Consider the following 22,638-nt stretch of genomic DNA (forward strand, 5'->3'; position numbering starts at 1 on the left):
AGTCAACACAGTTCGCTTTGCTTTGTTAGTTAACATTCTGAGAGCAAAACTTAAGGAAAACACTAAAGGAATAAAGTTAGAAATGCATTATAAACCTATTATATTTTTAAATACTTCATTATATTTCAATACTTCAATATTCATCTGAAAGCCCCCTTCCCTGCTTAACCACTAGATGGCATTAATGACTTTGTCTCATGAGCTGAAACAGAGTATGCAGTAGCTTGCTGAAGGGTCTATTCATTACACATTCCAACCAATTCTCCGACTCCAGTGATATCAATGAACATATCTGATTACTAAGCAACAGTAAACAAAAGTGTGGCGAGGTTTTAATTTTACTCTTTCCTAAGTGATTTAGCAGTACAATTAATCACAGACGTAGCATGCAGAGACAGACAATAGAGGACAATGATGCAACACAAGAAGCTTAAGCTCCCTGGGAGAGGTCGTTTGTCCCCTTCTCGTGCGCAACCGAAACGTTTTGGCCCACTCCCGCCTGCGCAGTTCCGTCAAGGCAAACTGACATTCAATATCTGACAGTCTGTTCACAAATACGTTACCCTCTGCTGAAATAACACAACAGTCACAGTCATCAGGTTCACTGTGAAGTATCTTCACCATATGCCATTTATCTTAGGAATCACAAAGTAAGAATTAAATCACGGAAGCGCTATTTTTGGTATTTTGCTGGGCTCTGTAACTGTGGCTGTTGGACTGAAGGCACCGCCATCTCTGTAACACACAAGAATCTGCATGTTGTTCATGTGATCAGTTGCTCTGTAACTCTTTAGAATGACTGTTCATTTTTAACTGCTCTACCGTTCATCCTTTTATATTGTTATTTTGTTTATATACGATTTAGTGATCGCTCTCTTTTATTTATACTATTCATTTATTTGTGGGATTCTCTTCAGGCATGCTTTGGCCTGCCCCCGACAACTCTTCCCCTTCTGTGTGCCTTTCTCTGATTTTGATTATTTGTAATTATATGAATTATATGAATTACTTTAGTTAGCCAAATCTGAACATGTTCTGTGGTGGGCAGAGCAATTACCATGGTAGCGAAGTCAATGCCAACCAGCTCCTCTCTCCTAGTTAGCAGCACTGTTTAACATTTATCAACTGTTTGACATTTACTGAATGAGCGCTTTGATGAAATGAGAATTGCTCACTGGATTCACTTATTTGTTCTACACAAAAAAACAAAGAAAAAACTAAAGCTAGCCACGTTTTAAAAAATGACTTTAGATGATATGGCAAAAACCGTTATAAGTACCTCCACCCACGCCGCTTGCAAGTCCACGAAGGCCTCAGGAATCCAAACAAATAAAATCTACTGGGCACTGTGGTTGCCCAGAGCAACAATGGAGCCATCCGCAGGCCACTTTTGTTTCACAGGGTCAGCGTGCAGTGCATTCACTCGACTGGGTTCACTCGATTGAGATTTCCTTTGTGGCATGCTGTTAGAAACTCTGCCAAGTGGTGAACATGTGTTTTTACGTGAAACAGTGAAAACTGTCTCGATAGCTAACTTCAAAAATACAAAATTTTGAAAATTTTTTTGATGCACCATGAATTAAAGTAATTGTATTAAGTTGAAATAATTCATTTGAAACTGAAAGGTGAAAGTGTATACAACGTACTTAACAGGTAAGTAATCCAAAGGAACCAAAGATATCAGTTCAGAGCGAGCAACATTATCCAAACATGTAAAATGAAGAGATTTTACTGCAGCGTTTTAAAAGTAACTGGCAAGGAAGCTATCCGCTCAGTCAGTCATAATGAATAAAAAAGGGGTGCAAAAATCTGTCAAATCACCACATCATGCATATCTGAAAAATTATTTTAATGCCACTGTAAAATCACAATTTTTCACATATGCATAATACATGTAACACATTTATGTTTACCGTTATCTTAATTTACTTCCAAAGATGCTACCATATATATTTTCTGAGGATACTGTGGATATTCTCAGTACTTGCAGAACACTGTACAACTGTATGTTTTGTTACAGTGAAAGATTTAATAGTTCTGTTTAACTGGATTTATAGCAGAATTGGATGTGAAATTAACAAAAAAAATCAATCATTCATCATTTTTTAATATGGCACTAATGATTTTCTATTACAATGTATAACTTGAGATGTAGTCAGTGTGTTCGCATTATCTATGAAAACACAAGCATCAGATCATTCTCATGATCAGCCGATACTCATCCGTACAAGCAAAGTGGGAGACAAATCCACAGTGAACCCTGCTCCAAAATCTATTGCCGCTTTGCTGCAAAGGTGTTTTTTTCAAAAATGAACACTTAATTTGTGCTATTCTATGATTATGTAGAAATAAACAGTATAAAATAAACTGCACACCTACAGCTGCATTATTCACCCTGATACATAGACTCTTGCTAAATGAGCATAGCTTTTGCACCTACTCATGCCACTTCCAGTGTTTGTACAGTACCTGGAACAAGCCTAACAACTCTTTCCCTTCTGTGTGACTTCAAAGTTTCAAATGAGGTCATCATATGCAAAACACAGGCAACACCCTTAAACATGGGCTGAAAGCTAGTTTCCTCATTACTGTAAGATAAGGCAGTCCCTATGGAAACTGATTACATATACATGCCAATTCAAAACAACAAAATAAAAGGGATCAGATGAAATGCAGTCATACTGTCGGATGCCTAGAATCCCAGAAGCTTCCTTTTAGCTAAAGGTTAACAAAAGACATCAACCTCAGGGGCTACATTTACAGATTTACTACCATTTGCATGAAATCTGCTGCAACAGGCAGAAACTGTAGCTCTAGTTGCAACAGCAGCATGCTAAAATTTTAAAGTATAACCAATAATGAAAGTAATGGCAATGAACTAAAAGAGTAAAAATACAACACCATGATACTTTTAAGACATTTCTAGGATACATTACAGTGTTTTCCTGAGGTTTTGTGAGTTGAAACGATCATAAAAGAGCCCAGAGTGTGACATTTAAAAATATCAAAAACTGTGAATACAATGATATTTATTCAACATTTCAAACACTGAACTAAATCCAGTTAACCAGGCCAAATCACACTCTCATTTTAATGAAACAGGCAGTTGGTCACTATAATACTTGAAGTACTGACTATATGCACAATCTGTCCATGAACTCATACTGTGGCTTCATGTAATTTATCACAATAACAATAAAAATGCCATACTGCCCACCCCTGAGTCACCCAGTCACTTTCTCCACTTCCCTGCCATGCTTCCCATTCACACGTAGCACTTGCTGGGAACTGTCACAACATCAAGGAACAATCTGGCCAAACTGGCCTGTCAGGACTTCTCCAGGCACCATCTGTGGACATACCGATCCACTGAATGGCAATCAAAGTTAGGCTGCATCCTAACTAGCAATGTTGTTGAACATCTCCATTTATGGGTCTTTATGGTGATAACAAGCAGAATTTGAATTACAGGGAAAGTCAATGTTATTCATAAAAACAAAGACCTCAACACCCTAAAACACGTTTTTCTACTATAACCAACATTTCCAGCAACCAGTTTTCAATGAAACCAACAAGCCACTCACAATGCCTGTTGCATCCACAAGAAATATTAGTTTAATGGCTAGTTGTTCATAATCAGTACAGATCATTGCACTCTTAAGAATAGAGTTAGTATTTTAAATCAACACATAATGGGAGAAATACGCTACTGGAGAAGCATGAAAAACAGGCCACACTGAAAGAGTGAGTTGTCTAACTAGGACTTTTATGAGTCATAAACATCCACTAGCTCAGAAATGAAGAACATCAACATAATATGAAACAAAGGATAAATGTGCACTGACATACTTTCCAGGAACAGCAAATACATGTTAATTACCAAGCAATACTTAGTAAGATATCACTAGATGGCATCATAGTCAAGTTACAAGCACATATCAAGGTAAAACAACAAAATTATGGCAAAGTGAACTGCTGAGCACTGCTAACAATTTTCTATTTCTAACAATAATTATTCTATAAAATCAATAAATGAACACCTCAGACTTCTTACCAATAGTCATGACAGCAAATTGTTTACACTCTAAAGTACAGTCACTGACATAATATGCTATGGGATGCATAAAACTGCATTAGCCACACCCACTTTCTAAGTGATCTATAGCACACACAGAACCTCACAGGATTGCACTGATACCAGTAATTCTCATCACAAACAGCATGTCCCCATTTCACATCACTGCCCGTACTACTACGGTCCGTCACTATGGTTGCATTCAAAAAGTAGCCATGGAGATGGGCGCTCTTGGCGCATGGGGAACAGGTGTGTGAGGCCCAGGGGTGGGTTTGCGTGTGTCTGCACATAGATTACCGTTTCACAACCAGAGTGAGTGTCTTGTGGGAGCCCTTCACTAGGCAGATAGCCTCCTGCCTGTAGCCGCTGAGAGAAATGTCATTGATGTTTAAAAGCTCGTCTCCTGCCTGAAGACTCACTGCAGCAGCCTTGCTGCCTTCTTCCACCTGCAACACACAACAGTCAGATAAAGCACAGTACACAGAAATACAGTTACTCTCTCTCACACACACGCACACACTCACGTTTGTCTTGCTATACTTATGAGGATGACCAAAGGTTTCTATTGATTTTTATGTGACTGTAGCTAAGTAATACCACACCTAAACATAAGCCTAACCCTAACTTTAACCTCAGTACCCAAAAGGCAATTTTTCTGCTCTTTTAGTTTCCAAATAAAATTAGTAATTGTGGTGAAAACAACACATGCTCAGCTGAGGACCAGCAAAAATTTTGCAATTGTCCTATTGTCCAATTGGCCTCACTGTCCTATGACAGTGAGGGCATGAGGTCCTCACAAGTAGAGCAGTACAAGAACACACACACACACACACACACACACACACATCCCTGCAGAGAAAAATGGTTCAGCACATACACATACACACAAATAGCTAACATGTATCTCACTGAATGGCAGGAGCTCACGGACATCTAATGTGCCACAAAGTACCTAAAGGACCCACTTCAGCAAGTGTCCGTCAACTGTATTCAGAAGTGTTAGTAAAGGGTACAAACACCATGAATATACAGTACTGTGCAAAAGTCCACTTTTCATTTGTGTAATTTCCAGTCAAACATATTTCTAACCATACTACACAGATGCCTCATCAACTAAATATCACATTTTTCAGATCTGCAGCAACAGTGGAAAGTGATTTTCTCCTCTCTCTCTCAAAGATAAAATCGTTAAATTATGAATGAAGCAATATGGGATTGGTGAGCTGATGCAGATTTCCAATATATTTAATGTGTGTATTTGCCAACGCCGGTGTTGATGTTGATGCATAAACATTCATAACATGCAGAAATTGGTACTAGATCCACTTGGATTATTACAGAGAATCATAACATTTGTTTCAAAAGAGTTACACATTAAGTGCAACACAGCAGCCAGCGTCTCTACTCATTTGAAATATTGGTCAAAACATTATTTGTCCAGTGTCAATATTTACAAACGTAAATGTCTACAGATATGAATCCGATATGATCTGATGGTGACAGTTTTGCTTGTCTACCAGACCTTGCATGGTTGTTAGGAGTCCAGTTTCACTATATTGTTTAATACTGAATGGAACTGCAGTTTAGAATTAGAAGCACTACCTACAACTATGCAACTCCAGAATTCTCTTGGTCATGTACTATAAAGGTTAATTTGAGCCTTTGATCTTATTTGACCTTAATCATCATCTCCCTCTGCCAAGCATCATCTCCCTCTGAAGGTCAAATTGGTGTGTGGGTATAATTGGGCATTCACTGTAAGAAAGGGCAGCAGGTTCACTTAAGCTGCAAACGATGGCTCTCCAGCTGCCAAGTGTTATTGTTAAAAGAATTCTAGCCTGAATTACTACACAGGAATGGCATGCTCCACATATTAAATCAGCACACTGGGGTTCAGACCATAAGCTCTGCACAGATCACCAGCAGAGCCAAGTTAGCACCAGGTTAATTGCAAGCCTTTTACTTAAACTCTCATAAAGGGCAGATTTGGAGACCATGTAGAAAAGGGTCTGGTCTACATGAATTCCTGAAATGATGTGTCATGCTATGTGCTAAAACAGAAGTGCTGCTTCAAATACTGATGGTCAAGACTTGAACACTGAACACTGAAGTATCACAGGGAAATATCTGGCTTCACAGTAACACAGTAGTCCACTAAGACACTCAGGTAGCCGCTGCATTCACCTAACTTAGAATTGGATTGCAGAGATTTTTTTTGCAGTTTAAGTAATTGGACATCAGGCTGCATTCCTTTTGTTGAACATCACAATGTACTAGGCTATACTAATCAACTGAGCAAAGCCGCTTTACAATTGCGACAACCTAATGAGGTCATCTCAAAGGTCAAAAACTTTCTAGAGTTAAGTTTCTGTAACATCCTGCCTCATTTTAACACACACACACACACACACACACACACACACACACACACACACACACACACACACACTCACAGACACACTTTCTAAGCCACTTCCCTCTCAGGGATGCAGGGTCATTTTAACACTGGCACTGAAAATTAAAATAAAAATTCTTTAAATTCTGCTGTTTAGTAGCTGCCTTCCGCCCAAAGACTGCCGGGATAGGCTCCAGCACCCCCCGCGACCCTGACGGAGAAGCGGCTTAGAAAATGGATGGATGGATGGATGTTTAGTAGCTTATTTACGTTGTTAATAGCATTCCAAGCCCTGTCAAGTGCAACTCAGCACTTCAAGAGTAATAAACCAGTGAATCTCTGGGGGGAAGGAAAACCCTGGACACTCGCACACCAAGGACTACAAATGCTATGTTAAACAAATTCCTAAAACATGGTTACGCAAGAATACATTCATATAATTAGAAATTAAATAGTTTACACTGAAATGGTTTACACTGCAACAGTTTACACTGATGCTCATCTTGCAACACTGTTAGTTTAACCACTTCATATGCCTCTTTTAAAGCACTACAGTACTCTTTGAAGTTGCTAGTAAAATCCAAAAGCTGCTTGGCTAAACAGCTCTAGGGGCTTCCGGAACAACAAAACATCTTAAATCATCAAACCCACAATGCTCAACAGTGGTTATTTTAGTTCTGACTTGTGTACATCCAGGCTTTGCTGTGTTTATTATTTCAGAATGTGCAGGATTCTGCAAGTCAGAGTCCCCTCGGAGAATATAAAACAAGGAAGGCGTTTGAGAATGCCTGAACAAGCAGAACTTAAAATAACCTCAAATGCTAATCTAAAACAGGCTCAAAAATGTATGCCCCCCTCTGGCAATCAGCATCATACTGAGAAAGTGCATGATCGAGAACAATAGAAGAGCACAGCCATCAAAGTACCGTACAGGATAAAGAGGGAGCCTGTAAGTGAGAACTATATCATCTGTATGATGAACTGCCACACAGATACACTGCGAGGCATGCAGGTATTCATTTATTCAGGAGTTCTAGAATGTTCTTAGCATCTTAGACATCTGGAACCAACGCCCATGTCCTTCCACTGCCTGAGTGTGCAGTTTTGGGGGGGGGCGAGGATGTGGCTCTGAGGAATGTGTATGTTCTGCTGACTGACGTCCTGTGTGTGGCGCTGACAGGGCGCTGAGCTGACAGCTTCTGTCTGGCCTGCATCCCTCCCACACAGGGCTCAGAATACAACCCAATGTCCAAATACACACAAACAAACACAAAAGCACACAATGCTTTTGTTTTCTGCATGTAAACTTACACAATACAAAGCTGCCTCTTGTTTCCTTGTTATAAATCCTTCAGGACAGTCGGGGCTAAGAGTTCTCCAACCACCAACAATGTATGAGACTGGCAAGCAACATTGCGTTCATTAGCTTTGTGTAAGTGTGTCTAAACTGCCCATTGTCAAATCAAGAGTTTGAACAATGAGACTCAAAGCAATAACATTACAAAAAGGCTTATTACATCACAAATAAGTGAACAATACCTTAACAAAATGGTACACGCAAGTACAAATACATACTGTCAGCCTACAACAAAAGGGAATCTTCGTCTCGTGTCATACTGGTTTAAAAGCACATGGATTTAAAGAATTACTGCTGAACAGTGTTGGAGGTCGGGGACTGCATGACTATTCATTTTCACTTGTCGACTAGTCGTCATTACCAAAGAAACAAAACAAAAAACGAAACAAAAACAAAAAAAGAGCATTCCAGAAATCTAGTGAAAGATTCTGTGGTTGGTGGTGTGAGATGTGTGCTTTGTGTGCTCTGTATTTCAGTAAGCCTCAGACACTCTGCACACACTAAATAGCTTTCAGAATATCCCCCTCAACGAGAATTATACTGCCTCTGGTCCTTGCAGTGTCAAAGAAATGATTGTTTATCAAACCAAATGCTAGTAGCAAGCACCTGCATCAACTCACCAATAAGCCTTTCAGAGCAAGATATAGGCCTAGTTGGACCAATAGTACTAAACAGTCCATCAGAGGATGATTTGCATGTCAGTCAAATGGCCCTTTCCTATTGGTGTTCTCAAAACCTACCCAGTCTGGCTAATGAGACTGTATTTCAGCAAAGTCTTGTACAGCTTACAGTGGAACTGGCATCATTTCAGTTTTTCCACACTATTAAAGTACTTTGGACTTTGTGTTCAGCACAAAAACTGATTTCCGTTTCCTTTTACTGTCGGTTCACTGCAGATTTTACCTGTCTATAATTAGTTGGCTGACACCCACAGCGCTGATAAGTCGACTTATTAGTCAACTAGTCTATGTAACCCCTAGTTGGTAGTTACAAGATACAAAATAACGTTACATTATATAATGTGACAGTAATGTCATTGTCTGACTGCTTTGTTACAGGAAAAAACAAATCTCGCAAACAAACGTCTGGACCAGACTTAGAAAGGAAACTGAGTGAAATTTCTAAACCAACCCAATGCTTGGGGAAGGTGGAGCTCAGAGTTGAGGACAACTGGGCACATGAAATCTCATCCAATAGACAAGACTGTTCTTAGCCCATGGGTGTATCATTTAATTCAGTAGAGGTGGGAATCTCAAGGCACCTCATTCAATTCAGAGGCTGCGGTGCGATTATAAAACAATTACCAATGCATGTTGATGCATCTTTTTTATATACAGGATTAATTTTTTTCCACTGTGTACCAACTTGGAACTTATAAAGCTAAATATTTATACCGGTCTATAATGAAGTCGCTGTGTCAGTAAAATATCTTCGAGATGGGTCAATGAATCTCAGCATCAAAGTGTGTACCATAGCACGAAAGCCAGGGTTCTCAAAGACGGAGTACAGATGCAAATCCTTGGCAATAAAAGTTGCGACAGAGTTTGGATTTAGTTTCATCCTTTCTGAGTTGGGTGGAAGCTTTGACATAACTGGATCGATGGTCCTCTGATTGGCAGCAACTACAACCAGGCAGAAAATGGGTGGAAACACGTAATATGGTTTTCTCCCTTAGCTCCACAGAAGCCGAAGTGCTTCCACACGCCGACTCAAAGGTCGGCAACCGCCGGCTCTTTTACTGGCTGGTTGCGGCTCCACATCAGAATCAGATTTGTAGGTAAAAATAAAATAATCCTTCTTTGAAAATACAGCCCAGGTGATCGTTCACAGTTTTAACAATAAATGATCTTAAACACTGGATTTACTGTAGCCTATAACTGCTAGTTCACCTAGCTAGTAGCTAACGAAAAAGCAAAGAGAAAAATTTAGGACCAACATCGATAATTTGGAGACAGACTTATTCGCACCTATAATCACTTCAGCTGGTTTCCTGATACATTTAATCTGAAATGAGAAACTGTCAAGCGCTACAAAAAAAAACATGGGAAACTAAAGTCAGTTTCTCGTTCTCCAGCCTCTTGTTTGAATGCTCCCGTTCCACCTTAAATGGTGCAGCAGTTACATACTGGTATACACTGGTATATACGCTCGTTCAACAAGCAACAGCAGACAGCAACAGCAGAAAATGGTGGACTGTCTATTGTTCCAGGCTGTGAAAGCAATGTCAGCACTTTTTATACCCTTTCCAAGGAACATACAACTTTTCATCTAAAGGCCTGATTATGGTCAACAGGCATGGTAGATGATCTTAGACTGAGGATGAAGTTGGCTTCTCAATCAAATGTTCAATCCCACCCTGAATGCTGTAAGATGTATAGGTCGATTATGCAGCTCTCACCTTTAACAAGATCCTGGAAAACTTTCAAATTCAAAATTCAAAAGTTGTAAGTTTCCTCTGCACATTTCACTCTGACTTTCTCAAACCTTGGACAACATTGAGAAGGCTTCACATTTGACCCTGAATGCACTGAAGAGAGGGGCAGTTTCAACTTTATTAGTTTCACAACCCAACTGCCACCCGTAAGTAGCAGACTTCACTTTCACTTTCTGACAGCTGAAGAAAGTTAATCTTTTCACTGTGGACCACATGAACAACATCAATTTACTTTGTGTTGTTGTCATGACCAAAAGCAAGTAGCTAGTATAAGTGACATTAGCTAGTAGCTAGCTCCAAGCAGATGGGGTAGCTAACTAAACAATCTGACGTCCTGGCTTATCTACACAAGTTTACTTTATTTTTCTGTGTCTATGTCGACATGTTTCTGTGTGAGCCATAATGGTGCTTCACTGGCTGTAAAGCAGCAAATCAGAGCAGAGCTCATTAAAGTATTAATGAGCCCACCAAAAAAGGGAAAACAGCTTGTTTCACTACGGTGCCAAATAATAGGGCTATAAATGGGTGTGTAAAACCTCATCTGGGCATTTCTTACCACGATCAAAGTCACATGCCTTCTACGTAGGCATGACAGATTAACTTAAAATGCTTAATAAATGCATTCTATGGCTCCTTTAAATCAGACAGTGGTAGTTTGATGGATATTCCTTTACTGAAAAAACATCTCATGTAATCAGACACAGTTCAGCAGCTTAGTGAAGCTTAAACGTTCCATTTGGGTTTGGTACTTCACCTTTGAACATATAATAATATACATTTCACTAAAACTACATGCAGCACAATTCCACCTTTTCTTCATACTGAGCTAGAACATAAGCTATTTTTAAAAGACATGCACCAAAAGCTCAGCCACCAAAACATTTCAGCCAAAAATAATACCCTGTAGTGCATCTATAGTCACAATTTTTGAAATTACCAAAAAAATAAAAAATTAAAAAAAATTTAAAAATCACAAATGACAGAACCAAAGTACAAAGAATAACTGATAAAAATGGGAACTTATTGCTTTGAATGACCAACTTATCTCTGTTACGTTGAACACGGGATTTGACAGGGACATATTGTAGCTTACACACTCAAGTATTCAAGTAAGTTTATTTTATGTATACTGTTTATTTGCCAGTTCAGTTTTGTCCCACTGAAAGTCTTTATCAATAATAAATGTACATTTATTACATCCTACCACCCTACAGGAACAAATACACAGCTAACAAGGTCACATTACACAGCGTGAGTGTGTGCTATTAAAAGCTAGATTTGTTAGCAGATCAGATTAATTCTTTTTTTCCCTTCAAAATCTGTCCATCATTTTCTGCTTACATCGACCTGATGTTGAAATCTAGTATAGGATCAATGCAATCTGTCTAAAACTCCATTCAAAGAGACACTACTGCTCTGTAATGGATAAAGCAAAATCACTTGAGCTCTTTAAACTAACTGTAGGATGAAAAGATAAAGAATGACTTTATATCTGGTCTCATTCTGTAACACATGCCTTTACAGTCATCTTGTTCTTAACCGGTTTCAACACGATACTTAACTGTTTAAATCTACTGTCTACAAATAGGTTTAACGCTGACGGAATGCCTGGCTTGTAAGAACCCCACCATTCCATATTAACATATTCATATGGAAAACAAAAGACAGATGGGGCTTGTGAAAGTCTGCGTTCAGGGTGCACGCAGTGTAAAACAGGATTATTTGGGTTTATTGAGATGGGGGATTTAAAATAAACACGATGAAGACCTTTGGCAAAACCAGTGGTATGAAAAGAATGCCGAGCATTTTAATTAGTTCCAGCTTTCTCTTTTTTCCTCTAAATACCTTTTCAGTTAAAGTAAAACTAGCTTCTTGTCGATTCAGTGTTCAGAGTACCATTCTTTTCTTTCATGAAACCAAGAAGGACTATAAAAATGAGGTAATACACACAGCCAGTAAGTGAGAGCTAAACCTTTTCCAAAATAATCCAGCAAAGTGTAGTTAAGAGAAATGAGAGCATGATACGAATACCATTCATCTTGATCCATCTCTTTAACACTAACAAATACTGAGAGTAACTCGCACAGCATTAGTGACTAAATCAAATAAGCAGATAAGGATTCAGAATAATGGAGACTGAAATGCTTTAAAAACAAAAACACACACCTCCCCAAAATAAGGGTCCCTTCACAGAAGAGTCACCTTAGCACAGCCTGTACACATTTTTCCTTTAAAAATCAAAGGCAGAATTCCAAGTGAAGGTTTTAAACTTGTCCAGGTTTCTCTAATCCAAGCTAAATATATTCCAGATGCTAGATCATGCCATTCCAACAGGCTTCAGGCTGTCAGGCATAATTCAGTACATTTGGAGCATCCAGCAACGCTTCAACATTCCATCTCTGTTCCTGGCACTGCCAGTTACTCTAGGAGCCATGGACAGCACTCAGCAATCATCTGAAAGGACAGTGGAAGCAGAAAGTCAAAAGTACATTCCCCCACTGGCTGATATGTAGGTTTTAGTTAACACTGGCCAATGTTAATGCCATCCAATATTGTCATATATCAGTTGATATCATCCAAAAAACGAACAGGGAAACCTTACCACTGAACATATAATTAAATAAATAAATAACCCAAAATGCATCAATATCACCACCAATGCTATTCTGGAATACTGAGAATGGGATATGTAAAGCCATTTATCTATATAAAAAAACTAACACAAACTAATTCAAATAAAACAAAATACTACAAATACATAAACACAGCACTGAGTGTCACTGTGTTATCCTAACCACTTCCAAAGTGTTTACAGTTATCACGCAACACCTAGTTTGTCTAATCTAGCCTTTATTAAACTAAATCAAGTGTGCTGCTGATGGAATTTAACAAATCCATGCGACAGCCGGGAGCTCTGAGAAGTCAGGAAACAAACCTGCGTTCTTGTAACTGTGTAACCAACATACTGATTTACTTTCTACTTATTTTATAGTTATAAACTTTATAGTTTATAGTATAAAATTTTATAGTTACCAAGATAAACTGACTAAGAACTGCAACACAGTAGTAATCACGCCAAAGCATTAAATGTGACTGCTATAAAACTTTGCTTTGGACAGACTAAGGGATGCATCAATACCAATACTGGTATCGGGTATCGGTGTGATACCAACTTTCTGATATGTGGTGACCTAAGCCGAGTGTACACTGCCATGCTTAACTGACACAATGACAGTCAGACAAAGCTGTGGGTCTTTCCAAACACTCCGTCTTGGCAGGTTCTCGCCAGTAATACACTGTAATTTTAGCACATTTTAAAACACAAACACACACAACCACTTTCCCTAATATGGGTGGAAACACGCAGGTTAACTAAATGAAGACAGAAAAAGGTCAACATTTCCTACCAAAGTCGCTCTATGCAGAATTTTCTCTGACAGCTTTATTTGAAACTGTCCACAGACAGAGCTGCCTGTAAGTGCTGCATTTCACATAAATAACGCAGGCTGTGTGTGCAAAGGATGGTCAATTTAAACACACACAAGTCACCAAAACAGATTTCTAAAGTCACACGGTATGGATGTCTGGCTTTAGAGGACATCTAGTCTCCCAACAAGACGTAAAACCTCAAATGCAAACTCTTTGGATGCTTAAGCCTCATGCTACAGATACTGATGTTGGAGACAGATCGGGGTTCGAACTCTGACTTGTACTTTACTTTGCCTGCTGTTCTCCACTGCAGCACTACTTGATCCAAGGTAACTAAAGTAGCACAGCTAGCTAATGCACATCATTGGCGGAGTTTCAGATAAGCCAGGCTCTTATCCAGATATCACACTTAAAAAAAAAAAAAAAAAACTATGCTTTTCCTATCTAAAACCAAAGACTACATCTTTTAAGTATACTAAAAATCTAATCAGTTAAAAGATGACCTGTACTTTGTATAATGTTTCATGTCACAGCAAAGCAGTACTAAAAATGCCTAGCTGTTGAAGTACTGAGAAGGAAAAAGAACATGTGATATGGGAATGGATGCCATCCAGACATCAGTACAGCTCTGACATTGGCCTTGTGAAAATGTCACAGATAAGGCAGGAAGAAGTGCATTGATAAAATTCATGATTCAACGATATCTGGCATTATTCAACAACCCAGAAAAACAGTTTAATAAATTCATAATAAGTTCATTCCTAAATCAAGAGGATTACAGTTAGGAACAGGGAGGGAAAATAGAGGGCCAGGTGCAATTTCCGACTGGATTTAAAATCGGAGTTATTTCACACTGAAACCTTTCTTCAGCGTTTCTAATTACTGAGTTAAAGCGGGTCCCTTGTCCATAACAACAAACTGTATTTTAAGTATCAAGGTACCAAAAACACACACAAATGAACAATTCACATGCATTTCATTTGTGTTCATATTTCATTTAAATACTATAAGGGTCATTACAAGGATATTCAATAGGCCAATTTTCAAATACAAAAAATAAGTCTCTCTCTTGCAATTGGTCAAACACTGAGAATGTTGTGAACCCATAGAATAAATGTTAGATTATTTTATCTTGATTTAGATTTGTTAAAATCTAATTAAAATGTTCAAATGTTAGATTTTTTTTACTCAAGTTATTTTAGTATTTCTTCATCTAGATGAAACAGCTGTGGCCTTAAAAAATGTCATGCAGTGCGACCGTGATTTAGTTTTTGAGTTTTATAAATTCCCCATATTTTTGTTCTGCATAGTCTCGGTCACCTTCTTAACTGAAGTAACAGACTTATATTTCCTGCAAATCGCATAAAACTTATGAAATGTTTTTTTTTAAAAAAAAACATTAACTCAAACATACTGTATCATTCATATTTCAGCCACAAAACGTAGATATTTTATTTGAAATTTAATACATTTATTGCTATTATGTATCGCACCATTTGACGAGGAGTCGCTCCAAATTACATATCTTTAAAAATCTATTTAAAAAGATCAATACAAAAATAGATTTGAACCAGTTTTATCATAATTTCAAAGATGTCAAATGTTTCATAAACTTTTTTTTTTACACTAAAAATCTTATCACACATCATAAGTGCAGCACATTCACAGCTTTGTTTAGAACAAACATTTCATTTAACTTGGGATTTAACAATAGAATAAATTCATTTTGATTTTCAAATAATTTTTATTAAAAACTAGGTATTATCTATTGTTTCTTCTCATGTAATTATTCTATAACAAGCAGTTTTAACTTACGCACACATTCATGGCCTTGTTGTGAACAAGCATTTCTTTTCGAACTTGACAATTATCATGCTGCTAATGGGTATTTGGACTATCCATGTGAAAGTGGGGCATGTGATTCACCCTCTTATTTTAAAATATCTGCACAGCTGTTCTCCCCAAATTTGAAAAAAAACCTGCTTCCATTGTAAATTTACATACACCAGCTGAGCAACAGCAATGAAAATGACAGACTATGTGCAGAAATTAATTCATCACATATGACGCACTGCGAGAGAAAAAGCTAAAAAAATCCCTTCATTTGATAGCAAATAAATTAACTAGTTTTATTCAAAGTAAATAAATACGTTGAACAAACTTAAGTTTTTTTTAATTGAATAAGACTTGTTTAATTGCTTTTTACTACATTAAGTAATTTTTTTAGGTTGAACTAACAAGCCACTTTTTACAGTTTGTTCACAGAAAGGAACTTCAGTGCCGCACAGTGATATGCAAAATTGAAAATAAGTTAACACGTCTCCTACAGCGAACACACACAAATATGACATGTTCCTGCTAATTTTAGGGCATGAATTTCTGTTTATCTGCAGAGTTTAAGGTCAGAAAATAAAAAAACGTTACTTACATTGGCATTGCTGAATAAGAAAAGTTTGGTAAAAGGACACAACACACCACAAAGCTCCAATTGTGTTGTCTCTTCCTTCAAACGCAAATCCTGGATTTGTAAAACTGGGCGACAAAACAGGACAAATTCTATTTCTATTATACTATTTTTCCTTATGGAACCTTTCCTTGCCATTTTTTTCTCTGGTACACAGTAAAAAGACCTAAAAAACCTAAAAATGACAATGTGGGAACAAGTAAATGACATTTTTTTTACTAACTAAATTTTTTTTAAATCAAAGTAAATTGTAAAGTTGAGTACAGCTAATTCAATTGTTACCACAAAGAAATGTTTTAGGTAGAACTGAAGAAACTTTTTAAAGTATAGCTAAAACAGCAATGTAATAAAGCATCATGCCATAAACCTGCATTGTATAGTTTATTTTAATTTTAGACTAATGACAGGTGACAACATGTTATAAAAAAAAAAAAAATGCATTTCCAACTCCAGGTAATTAAAAAAAATGCACAAGAGCAAAATATATATATTATATGATAATAAAAATTTTTTTTAAATTACATTCATTTCTCTCCTCCAAGCAAGGTACTCTACTCTTGCTACGTAGTCAGAATTAACACGCTGCCTATGGTGAGTGATATTTACAATGGTATAAAATAAATTAAAAGTTATAAATATATAAGTAAAAGTGAAATTTGATGTGCTTTATTTTCTGCACTTTTTCCATTATATTGTACAAAGATTAAACTAACTGTTCTTGCCGAAATGTTAGAAAACAAAATACTCAAACTGCATCAAAATTGATTCAAAAACACTAAAATTAAAATACTTATATACATAAAGTCATCATTTGATTATAAAGCACAAAAATTGCCAATCTAGGACATATATCTATTATAGAAAACCCTCTCCATCAGTTGCATCACATGATATTTGGTTGCACCACATAATTTCAAGTTCAGCCAAAATTTACCATCAAAGCATTGGCCACAGAAAGAAAATAAAATCGCTTTCCACAAAAGGTAACTATGTAACTTCTGCAAGTTACTTATGTAACTTGTAATTTATGATCAAAATATATATTTGTAAAAATAATTCATATCCATTATTTTTTGAGGTCATACCACATGAGGTACAAATGTAGCAACAACATGTCATTAAAAAGGTTATTTTTTCCCAAATTTCAGAGAGACTTAGAAATTCACTTGATGCTTCCATGGGTCCTTGGCAAAGTGCTATATGATGTAATCTCCTGTTTTTGAAATGGTTTTAACATAAATAGCCCCAAAGTGGCCATTTCTTGATGGTTACTCCACATGGTATTTCATAAAATGGACATCATCGGACAAAGTTTGTATGTTACGATGGAAATAAAATTATAAATGCATTGCATTTTTGAACAGGACAAAAAAAAATTGGGAACTCATGACAAATGGGATAAAAACTAAAAATGAATAGATTTAGAGTAATTTTTAAAGAAGTTTTCAAAACAGCAGTCATAGCCGGACGGTTGCACCACATGATATTTTGACCCTTTAAGTAATAGTAAATTTACAATTAACTAATATTTTTTGAAAAGTTAAAGTGAATAGATATGTGGGAGAGGTACTACATATATACAGTACCTTTTATGCATTTAAAGCTTTTTTAAACTGAAAAAAATGCTGTCGGACAGAAAATTTAGGCATCACGTCACTAACCCATCTAAAGAGGGGCATGTCAAACAATGTAGATAAAGGACTTTGAGAAATATATCAAATGCAACTGTTGTAAGCAAGCCTAAATATTCTGAACAGGAAAATAAAATACATCACTTCAAAATTCATGCAAGTGCATTTCATCATTTAACTGACTGAGAATAATGGATGACTTTTCATAAAGACAGAACTAAATAAGGTCTTAATCTAGTAGTACAACATTAACTGATCTCACCAACTGCTGAGGTGTGACAGCCTTTCCAGGAGGTACGGAAAAATGCCAATGTCTCCTGTTGAGTAAGACTCAGGAGCTGAATAACAGCATGCCCATTCAGCCAAGCAAATGTAAAACCATCTCTAATGGTGCCAACGATTAAGAAAGTCTTTGGGAAAACCGATCCATCCTAAAGTTCTGAGCTCCTTAAGAATGGTAAGAAGTCTACTTTGGCAGGTCACATGTCTTTTAAAAACACAGTTCACCAAGGAAGTCGATGCAATGCCCCAGCAGAAAAGCCTATGCACAACTGTTAAAATGGCTGGACTTTGGAATAAGCTGAAGTGTACTCAGTGAAAACATGCAGCAAATTCTACACCGAAAGTAGGAGTTGCTGCTATTACCCCCAAAAATCTACCAGCAAGGTCTTTCAGAGTTGATGATTAACCAGTCAAAACACAGGAGTTTCGGCCTCAGTTCTAAAGGAGTTGCCAAAGAATGTGTTTCAAGGCTGAAAATGCAAAACTTCCATTTCAGCATGAGAAATTGTGCAGAAGACTCTGGACCTGTTTTCCAGACAAAAGTAGTGCAATCTCAATTCATGAATTTCCTCTGTAAATCTCCAACAATGTCAATCCAAGAACGGCTCTTTATCTCTATATAATTATATAATTCAGAATTTATATTTTACAAGGAGCTAGAACGGTTTACAAAGGCTGTCTGGAAAATCTCAACTCTATTTCTGGTTCACTAAGACTCCTCTTAAGTTGAGGCTTTTAATGAATGCATAGTAGGACATACTAGAAATAACATTTTTGTAGCAGAAAGAAGAAAACAACATTAGCACTGCAGCTTGTTCTTTAGAATAATATTACTGGTTGTGAGTAACTCAAGGCTTTAGGGTGTGCAGTTTTTTTTCAATATTCTTTCATATATTCTATGCAAAATTAGACAGTTATCCATAAGAATATTTAATAAATAGACTCAAAGCAGCTAACTAAAACTGAATTAGAGGGAAACATCTTAAACTCCCTACAGCATCTGTTTTTCAACACACACACACAGTGGCAATTCAACATTATATTTCCCTCAGTCTATCATAAAAGAAATAGCCTCAGACACATCAACTTAGATCACTAAAATGGCATAAACGGTACTAAACTGGTAATGCCAAACACTCAGAATTTCTACTGATTACATGGACTCCAAACTCCATGCACCAAACACTTCTATGATTGGCCCAAAAATACCCAAGAAATGCCTGCCCTTAATCTTACAGACACTTCAGAGTTTTATATATATGTAAAAACTGCCTACACGTTCTTCACAAGAGTGAAAATATAAGCCACCATACTAAAAAGAATTAATGAAGCTCAAACTTTGTTTTCATATCTTGGTTATGGTGTCTCAATGGAAGCATTTACTGCTTTCTTTTATTTACATGACACAATCATCTCAAACAACTGCAATTAGATGATTATGTAATCGCTGTGACTGGCCTACTGACCTGTCTTGTTGAAAACATGCTAATGCTTGCACCACAACTTTCTAAAACACTGAATATTTTCAATGTTCAAAAAAGACAAAAATAAATAAATCTAGGCTTTTGAACGCTTGTCATATTTGACATTTTGTATAAATGATATTGAAAATACTGATTTGTTTGGACATTACATTCGTTTAAATTTCAATTGTAATTTGCCTGTTTAAAAAAAATCCTCAGAACCTTTATGAATTACTAACAATTACTACACTGTTCTGGGGTCTACAAGCCCTATCCCAACAAATTAGTGTTTAATGTTATTAAAAATAATGTTATATATGAATATACATATATATACACACACAGAAAAATGGTGGCAAACCATTAACTACCATATTCAAAAACCCTAGGAGAACCAAGATAGTTACTGGACTGAATATACAAGAAAACAAAAGATATACATTATTTTGTGACCGTGTATGTTTGGAATGAGACAAATGAAAGCATAGTTTAGGACACTTCCATAAAGTAAGAAGGTAAACCTAATTTTCTTTTCAAACAATGAATCCCTTGTAAGAATATTGTAATTCAGGGCCTGAATAACACCTGTTCATGTTTATATTAAGTTGCACAGGGCAGGTCTGGGTTCTCATGTTCTTATTTGCATACTGAGAAAAGAATGGCAAAAAAACTGCAGTCACAGTGTGTTTACTGTGAGTTACTACCAAACCAAATTGTTTACACTGATTTGAACTGTAAATTCTATTTTCCTTTAAAAGGAATTTCACCAATTTTTCAAAATGTTTGCACAGTTAAATTGTCAAAATGTAAACAAAGTTAGGGGGGGGGGGGTGTGCTGGAGCCTATCCCAGCAGTCATCGGGCGGAAGGCAGGATACACCCTGGACAAGTCGTAAGTCCATCGCAGGGACAAAATAATACAATAATATAGAAATACACTGCATGATGTCAGACATTGTTTTGTATTTCTAATATTTTAAACACACTCATGGTGGTATATGCAAGATGATGCAAAGAAAAACACTCAAAGCATTTTGTTCCAGCATTATATATAAAAACTCAGAGGGCACCAGCTTCACTGGTCATTCTGGAGAGCAAAATTAACATTTCTGGAATCCACAACTGACAGGTTGGATGCATGGAGATCTGACATTCAAGAGGAGATACAGGAGATGGACTGGGAAACTACATGCTTAGAAGCCCAAAAGCAATCAATTAATACAAGAATGAAACTTCTCCAATATAAGTGGTTAATGAGAACCTATGTAACTCCAGTCAAATTGAATCGTTGGTCTCCTGATATTCCAGATAGTTGTAGTAAATGTTTAGCTGGAAAGGGTACTCTCTTTCACTGTGTATGGGAATGTCCAAAATTACAGCAGTACTGGAAATCAGTCATGCAGACTTTGTCTAAGATTGTTGGAGTAAATGTACCTGTTGAGGCAAAAATATGTGTGTTGGGTATATATCCAGAGAACTGTACTTTTAGTTCCAGACAATTAAAACGGATTGTCTTTGGTCTCCTGCAGGCCAGGCGATTAATATCTTTGTACTGGAAGAAAATGGATGTACCCTCAAATCATATATGGGTGAAAGAGGTGGCATCCTGTATTGTATTGGAACGACTCACTTATATTGTCAAAGGAAACGGGATAAAATTTGAAGAAATATGGTCACCGTTGACTGAGTTTGAGACATTATGAAGGAAATTAATTAGGAAAATGATGGTAAGTGCTGAGTGTTTTTGATTTTTGATTTATTTTATTTAATCTTACTTTATTTATATGTGTATGTATATATATATATATATATATATATATATATATATATATATATATATATATATATATATATATTTTTTTTTTTTTTTTTTTTTTTTGGTGGGGGGGGGGGGTGTTGGGGATTATGTTGTTTAATGTACATTTTATGTCAACTGTTATTATTTGCTTGTTTTGTAATATTAAAAAACAATAAAAAGACAAGGGGAACATCCTTTTCTGTGTCATACACTTTGTGACCCCTGGTTCCAAACAAACAAGTCTGTTAGTTTTACACAGCACTATTTTCACATCAAACCACCATGAATGGCTTTGTTTACATCTCAACGGTTGAACTATACAGACATTTTGAAAAAGCAGTTCTCCTTTAAAACCATGACTCCCCCCTTCAGTACTTATCATACTTCTTACACCCAGTCAGTTTCTATTCTTTCAAACATTAAGCTACATATTTCCAAAATGTCCAGCAGAACGTTTATGAGTCCAGCCAAACTAAGTTATTAAAAACCATCTCACATTCATGACAAATAAACAACAGGTTTACTCCTATCACTCTGAAAATTAAAGGTTCCTAAATGGTGAGCCAGCAGATTACAATCAAGGGAATAACCCCTTTCCTCAGCCCTCCCTTTCCAAGAGTGTAGTAGAGCCTTCGAAACACTACTGTACCTTTTTGAAAATCTATATAGCACTTAAACCCTTTTCAAAAAACTTTATTCAGGTAGGTAGAAAAAAAAAGAAAAAAAAAAAAAGCTCTATTCAGCAGGTAAAAGTGGCCCAAATCCGATCTTTTTCCTCATATGTAACACAGATGTTTCATCTTTGTGGCAGTGTGAACAGCAAAAAAAAAAAACGCACTGAATCTGACATTTTCAATTCCGATTTGAGACGCTTTCATATGTTGTACTGACATCCGATATGCATCCGATCTGCGGCAGTCTGGAATTCGTGTGGCTTTTACATCAATCCAACTCGACATTAGTCAACATTTGGTGCTGCTGAGACCTCAAACATTTAGGCTGATGTTTCTGCACATAAATGTGAAGAGACTTACCACAACCGCTCTGCGGATTTTGAAAGAAGTGATTGAACGCAGCTGCAGGAGAATGAGGCTGCAGCGTAGAGGAACAGTTAAAAGTCTGAAAGCAAAGTTTACAGAATCCGAGGACGCAAACCAAAGAAGTGACTGTGGCCGAATAACGTCGAACACATTCTGGGTGATGAGCCCAGCTGTCAGCCATCAGAACCTGGTCGCTCCTGTGATGCAGGTGAAGATAAAACTGGAACTGTTCATTCATAGTCATGATTGTTTACCTCTGAGCCACGTGAAG

The 22,638-nt window shown here is 36.9% G+C and overlaps 1 protein-coding gene across 5 annotated transcripts in view; it reads right to left on the reverse strand.

Moving 5' to 3' along the window:
• The window catches only part of shroom2a (shroom family member 2a), a 47,698-nt gene that overhangs the window by 22,243 nt on the left and 2,817 nt on the right, over window positions 1-22,638 (reverse strand). For 4 of the 5 annotated variants that reach the window (XM_017698149.2, XM_017698153.2, XM_017698151.2 and 1 more), the window contains one exon: window positions 4,373-4,521. The exons of the other annotated variant lie outside the window; for it this stretch is intronic. In XM_017698149.2, the coding sequence (XP_017553638.2) occupies window positions 4,373-4,521 (149 nt within the window). The remainder of the gene's footprint in view (window positions 1-4,372; window positions 4,522-22,638) is intronic. 5 annotated transcript variants of the gene reach the window in all.

This window comes from Pygocentrus nattereri, chromosome 26, assembly GCF_015220715.1.
Source record: "Pygocentrus nattereri isolate fPygNat1 chromosome 26, fPygNat1.pri, whole genome shotgun sequence".
In the NCBI taxonomy this organism is placed as follows: Eukaryota; Metazoa; Chordata; class Actinopteri; order Characiformes; family Serrasalmidae; genus Pygocentrus; species Pygocentrus nattereri.